Genomic DNA, 7,442 nt, shown 5'->3' on the forward strand with positions numbered 1-7,442 from the left:
ATGATTTTTCCTTTCACATGTCTCGCTTATAAAATACTTTAACGTGACAAGATAACAGTGAAAGAAAACACTTAAAAGGAGTATAGTGGGAGGGGGTCATTCATTAAATATCCTACACTAATTCGCTTAATACAGTTATTGGTATAACGACTTTTCAAAATAAGTTATGTTATATGGGCATTGATTGAAAAAGTGCTGCGGCTTCAACCATTTTCAATAGCATTCTCAAAATGCTTGAGAAAAAAAAAAAAAAAAACAAGACAACTGCACCCTAATCGAAACTTTTCATGGACGTCATCGAGGAGCATGTCTTAGAAACGATAGTCACAACGCCAGCCCCAGTCGTCGCAATTGCTTTTGTAAAACTGATTAGAACGCCTTCCGCGCATAATTAGAAATCTGAATTCCTCTGACTGGATCGCAACTGCTATTGAAATTAAATTCGTAGCGCTGAATGGTGAATCTTGGGATAGTATAAATTTTATATGTAACTCTTACGAGAATCTGCTTACAATGATTATTTTGGTCTTGTCCATTGAAATATTACAATTCATCTTTCATAACTGACTCGATCTTCTGCTTATTGTAAACTTTTGCAAGCAAGCTACGAGTGCCTAACTTCATTGTGACGTTTTTCTATTAATACCTTTCTCCGCCAAACGTTCAGGGAATGAGTATGTATTTGATTTTACAATTTGTAGAATTTGGTTTCCTAGGAAACGGGCTACCTTTCATGCAAAGTTATCACATCAGATATGGGGATTATAATACTATTACGTGATATAATCTGTACACTTCATTTGATAACCTATTAAGATTAACGTTTTTAACTAATAAAAATTATCAGTCAAACTATTCAGATATAGAATACAAAAGATCATGTTTTCTTATAAAATTGCAATCGCTTTTCTTAGATTACGCTAAACTGTCAGTTTATGAGTAGCTAAGGGTGTAGAAGTAAATGTTCTCAACACCGATTATATGCAACATAAATCAAGACCTCATTCCAAGCTACTTTAGTGGCAATAGACCATAATGGTTGTCAACATTGTTTTCTATATATAGCTTCTGTTCTTCTTGCGGGCAAAATATGAGCCGATGAGTAATGCTTACAGCGGATCAAAGGTTTATTTTCTAAAAACAGTTTCTAATACCGCCGGCATAAGGAAAACGTACTGTTCTTGATAACGAAAAAGGACATACGACTAGATAAGAAGAATAAATCTATGCTAACAAAATTATTTAGCAAAATGTTGCTTAAATAAATTATTTATACAACAATAATAAGCATTGAGAAAATTATAATGTTTTCGTTTTAATTTACAAATGATTTAATTAAAATCTAATATAGGGTATAAGAGCAAAGCTAAAAGTTTTGAAATAATTGAAATATAATTTATCTATTATAAAAATAAAATCACACAAATTATTTAAAATGCATATAAAACCTCAATATATAAACAAATTCAACAAAAATAAAACAAAATACAAAAAAAAAAAAAAAAAAAAAAAAAACACACAAATAATAATGACAAGTCCATAAATAAATAGCAATGTTGTAAAAAGAAAAAACAAAAAAAAAAAAAAAAAAAACTGAAACAATATTATAATATGTGTGTATGCTGCAACAACAATAAATAAAACCTCAAAAATTAATTAGCAGTACGTGTTGCAATACAAAAGTAAATTAATTAATTGGTATGCATTTTAAATCAGAGGAAAACAATTATAAGCAAAAGAACTAAAGGGGAGATATACAACGAAACTCTTAGTGCTCCCTACATATTTTTAGATCCTTGCATGAGATTAAATTTTACATTTTCATATAAGAAAACCTATTGCATTCACCTTGGGACGCATTTTGAATACCGACAACTGAATGTAAGAAAGTCGTCGGCTTTATTCGGAAAGGTACATTAATTGGCCGACTTAAACTATTTGCAAACGAATTCGTTGTGCGAACGAACTCTGTCAAAGGTCTCTTAGCACTTTCTGTTAAACTTCCAGTCAATATCTCTTCTTAATTATAATAGATTTTAGATTATAATTCATTGAAAGGGTCAGGTATTTTCAATTTTTCTACCCTTGCACGCTGACTCAAAAGTAATGAAAAGTTAACGAATTGCAAAATGTGGAACTAATAGATGGGTGCACAAATCGAGTTTCTGATGAGTGATAGACTAAAGCTATATTATTTAAAATGTAAGGATAATTGGAGAACAAATGCGTAGATGGGCAAATAGACAAATGGCTGTGTGGAGAGTTATGGAAATATTGGAAGAGAACCAGCATGCAGATAAATGTGCAGACACACAGGGAGATGGACAACCCAGAAACCTTGTAGAGAGAAAAACATGGACAGGTAGACGCAAAAGCATATGTACCAACACACGTTTAGATTTGCAAGCGGGTTTCTGCTTTCGTGATTTATACGAAGAGGCGTCATAAGACTACACGATATTAAGTTTGTTTTTCATTGATTGTAAAGCAATTTATTGTCAATTAAGAATAATAATAATAATCGTAACAGTATTATTATAGCATGCGGTCGTTATAAGCTGTAAAAAACACAAGTGAAATTTATCATTGCTTTTACTTTTAATCTTGTTGAAGTTTCCTATGCCTTTCCTAAACGAACTTTACCTTGCCTTAAAGATAACGAGTAAGATAATCGTTCTACATAGTTTTGATTTACAGTTTAAAAAAGAAAAATAATAATAACAAATTGCAAAACAAGCTTATATAGTTATACTATTGTTTAGTTTACTTTAGTTTGTATTGATGCTTTAGACTTGTGATATAAATTTCAAGGAATGAAGAAGAAATTAATATAGCTTTGAACAGCTATATCATCCGTAGAATTGATCGAACTTTCCCTTCAAGTATTCGTTAACAAAATCTAAGCATGTTTTTCAAAAAGTAGTGAAATGTGATTATTTGTATGCTTTAGGAAATAAATGACATTTCAAGGAAATACGAACATATGTAAAAATTTTGAGAAATTGAAGTACTATTATTACTATTATTATTATTATTATTATTGTAATTAATTTAGCCAGAGAAATAAATTCTAAGAGTAAAGTTTTAAGCACTAGCATCCAAGGCTATCGGTTTCATTGAAAACTCTTCCACACTTCATTACTGTTATACTCTATTGACGCAAGATTTTCTTATTGTTTTGAAATCAATAGCACTTGGTTTCAATTACTATTGTACTGAGGGATAACGGAAATGAAAATATGAACAACTGCCTATGATGTCCTGTGCATATAGGAAAAATTCTATTTAGACAGTCCTGAGATTTGTCAACATTCAAATCAAGTCATGTTCCAAAACTTATTCGAGCCATAACATACACATAAGTCCGATAAGCTGTCGCTCATCGCTTTTTGGGATGATAACGTTGCCAGACAACCAAACATTGCTGTAGCATTGATATATACTGAAGCTAATGTGACAAATGGAATGACAAGTTTATTAAACCCCTTCTTCTCGGTAATGGGTGTGAAAAAAAAATAAAAAATTGTATATATGCATATATTTTATGCGATAAACAAAGTTGTTGAAATATTATTTTAAGTACTCAATGATGCAATAACAGGTAAGTGAAGTTCAAACTATTCATAGAAAAAATTAATAAGTAGAAAAAACAAAAGAGCAAAATAAAATATGCATACATAGCCGTATACGGTTTCAGTTCATGTTTAGTTAACTGTAATGCACTGTATTTTAACCACAACAATAACGATAATAATAATAATTGTAATTACGATGAAAGCATAAATAATACAACAACAAAAAACAAAAAAAAAAAGAAAGTGCACTGAAGCCATGTTCATGTATATTAATGGGAATTTTACATTAATCTTTTAACCACAGCCATAAGTACAATATAAAACATTTAATTTCAAATAGCAAACTGATTCGTTTTTTTTGTTTTTTCTCAAGTAGCGTTAAGCCTCAGGATTCCAGGCAGTTTCTTTATGTCAATACAAATATTTCACCATATCTGTGGGGGCGATGTTGAATAGATTAGATAGGGCTATCATAGATTGTGAATGGTTTTGTCATATGTTTCGGGAGGTGCGTCATCTCTAGTTGATAGAGATTTTCTTTCAATAAGTTCAATTAAGTTTTGCAGCACTGAGAGACCTTTACTTAAAGCTAAAAAATTTTATGTTTTCAAACTGAAAAAGGCGCGGGTGTTTCCATTAAAGCAGAAAAAAAATTATAATTATATTCTACTTACCTTTCGCATTTATCATCAAGCGAGAGAAAAGTCTTCGCTGCCAAAATACATTCGGGTGCTCTTCAAACATGTGTGTTCTTACTGTACTTTCTTCATTTGTATTGCAAAAATCGAGCGAGTAGCAAAGCATAGGCAATAGGCAGCAATAAACGTAAACTTAAAGACTCAAGGCTGATTGAAACTTAACGAAACGAACGAAACAATTAGGAAGCAAATCTACATATCGCTCTATCAAATCAAAATTGAGAGAAGAAAACCCTTCAGGCGCGTTAAGAAAATTTTACAGAACACGATAAATAGCTGAAAATCTTATACGAAAGGGAAGGAGCGATGGAATTTGATAACTCTCCCCCGTCTGACATTATGTGCCAATCAGATTCGTCCGCCAATTTTGATGATTTGAATGGCCTGCATTCAGATACATCGGTAAATTCAACTTGTAACTCGCAACCAAATGAACGCAACGCTATTGCTGACGGAATAACTAATCGCCAAATCGGCAATAGTAAAGCTGTCCACAAAAATTGCGATTTGAGTGCACATGAATTGGGTTTAAACGGAAGATTTGTTACGGTCTTAGATCAGTTGGACGCTCGAGTTGAGATATTACGTAAGGATGCATTGAAATTGCAAGAGAAACGTGATTTCTTACATATGTCCATTGATTTAATAAAAAGCAATGATTTAATGCAAGACTTAGCCGATTCGGAACGCGAAGATATCGATTGCTATTTACAACGAGTTACCGCTCGCTTATCAACCGTTGAACTCAATGTACGCACTATACGTGATTATTCGCAAGAGGATTCCCTTAACAAAATCAATACTTTGATTGATTTGATGATTACTATGGGTGATCCGGTTTTATCGCGGCAACGCTGTCAACTATACTTGAATGCCTGTTGCAGTGTCGACGAATATGTTAACTTTACTGACATAGATGCCGATATAGATGAGTGTAAAATGAACGTTGACGTAGCTGCTGGTCACATAGATAAGAAATTCGAAAGTGTTTTGCTGGGCTGCACTTTGGACGATCAGAAGAATATAAAGAAACGTTTGCATGCGCTAATGGGTTATCTTAATCAACAAATCATCAATCAATAAACAGATAAAAGCGCAAACGATTAATTCATCAGCGTACGTTAGACTCGTAGAATTGCTATTTCATGTTTACGATTATAAATTGAAATCTCATGATAGCACATTCTTAGCCATAGATACATGTACTCTATTATACCTTAGAGGCTTATTCTTTCTCCTAAACCTATTACGAAAGCATTCGCAAATTAAATGTGAAACAAAGAGATGTATCGTCTTTTTTTTTTTTTTTTTTTTGAATTCTCTTTATTTAATAACTAACTCATTTTTAAACAACGCAACGCAACGTAAATGTTAACAATAAAAAAACATATTCTTGATCAGCGAAATCGAAATATATTCAAAACATGATATTGAAATTATTATAATAAATAGTGATAAAATTCGCTTCACTATATTCGTAATAAGTGTGGAATCCGCTCAGCAGACCGCCTACAATAAATTGAAAATGTTCCCTATTCGATGGACGCAAAACTTTTGTAGGTCGATCTGAAGGATCAGTGCAATAATAATATGCTTTCGACCGCTCGCTTAATGTGCTGAGTATTTAAGAGGGAGCTTACTTCCTCGGTTATTTCACCTTGGATCGAATTTTTTCATCAATTTTTAAATTTGATTTCGGGATTTTACCTTGCTTTGACATCAGCTCGACTACTCTAATCAAAGTTTTAGAAAGAGGTGAAGATTATTATGGGATTTTATTGAACGCAGACTTGTAGAGCTTAGTCGACGAGTTGGAGATCTTCCTCCTTTTTGCTAACTTTTTGATCTGAAAAAGTGACGATTTCGGTCTCCATACCAATTGAAAAAGTTTTCATTTTTAATACTTTTTTTCAATGGTCTATCACCGCTATTCATCTAATACGCTGACGACCAGAAACAAGAAGAAGCGAAGAAAAGTAAAGATATAGGGAGGTGACGATAGCCTAATGGGGGATTGTGTTATGGCTTTATCGACTGAACACTAGCTAAAGCAAACTCTACCGTACTGAGTGTTGGACCCGCGAACAATAGTCGCGGTTCTTACTCTTCTACTTTTACGAATATTTAAAATACACGTATATAGACTGCTGCAATTAGAAATTTAGCAAATTACTTTACTGATTAGATTCTTGTAGCGAGAATCATGCAGCTGTTCATCTTTGATTTTAAATTAAGTGATTAAACAAAAGAGTTAAGCCGAAACTATAAGAACGCATTATGTAAGCAAAAAATATGACATCGATTATCGGCTCTTTGAGATGCTTGCAAATTAAATAAAAATATCATGTTAAGTATCGCCTGTGTACAGATAAACGCAAGTATGTTAATGCACACATAAAAATAATTTGTCTAAAAGTCATCTGATTGACGGCATTGTAAATCAGCTGCTCGAGGTTAAAAGCCGACAACCAATTCCCTCTAGGTTTAATTTATTGTTGTCGTGTCAAAAATAAGAAATAGAGATAGAGATAGAGAAGGTACTTAACCAATGTAAAGCATAGAGCAAAGAAAGAATAAGAGGAGCGGGGGGAATTCTATTTTTTAAACTTTTCATAATTAAAAGCGAACCCACCAAGAATGTTTAGTTTTGAACGAAGGTCGGATCGGCAAGAAATATAAAATACAGTTTCAGACCGAGGATATCGCCGTTCTGAAGGCAAAGCATATATAGGCAAAAATGACCTGCATTACGCATTTCTGTAGCCTAGAAAGTCTCGTACATAACAAACACTTTACGCACTCTTCAGTTGGGATGTGAAGAATAAATATTTATTATTATATAAATTTTAGAAATATTAAATGAAACATATATTAAACACCACATTAAAAAAATAAGGACAACAAATAATGTAATTGATGATAAGTGTCAGTATTTTATGTTTCAATAATCAAGCTGCTGCTGCTGCTGGTGCTGCTACTGCTGCTCTGTATATTGAGAACGATATGGCGTCTCTTCAATATATCAATCAATAAAAAGTTATAATCTCATTGCATTTTCAAAATATGAAACCACGGTTGGCCACACGAACACATACACAAAAGCAACAGCAATAGGAAAAGTAACAACAACAATAACGGCAACTAACAATTGCTGACCATAAACCATGAA

At 32.6% G+C, this 7,442-nt stretch overlaps 1 protein-coding gene across 1 annotated transcript; it reads left to right on the forward strand.

The window, feature by feature from the left end:
* The first annotated feature begins 4,442 nt into the window (after window positions 1–4,442).
* On the forward strand, window positions 4,443–5,356 carry LOC119632870 (BAG family molecular chaperone regulator 2-like). Its single transcript, XM_038026014.1, has one exon. It carries the CDS (start codon window positions 4,580–4,582, stop codon window positions 5,354–5,356), a length of 777 nt encoding a protein of 258 aa, XP_037881942.1. The 5' UTR covers window positions 4,443–4,579.
* Window positions 5,357–7,442: the final 2,086 nt, after the last annotated feature.

Source organism: Glossina fuscipes, unplaced genomic scaffold, assembly GCF_014805625.2.
Source record: "Glossina fuscipes isolate IAEA_lab_2018 unplaced genomic scaffold, Yale_Gfus_2 2, whole genome shotgun sequence".
Classification (NCBI taxonomy): Eukaryota; Metazoa; Arthropoda; class Insecta; order Diptera; family Glossinidae; genus Glossina; species Glossina fuscipes.

Coding starts and splice junctions, on each gene's coding strand:
- LOC119632870 (XM_038026014.1), top strand. CDS start 4,580: ATGGAATTTGATAACTCTCCCCCGTCTGACATTATGTGCCAATCAGAT.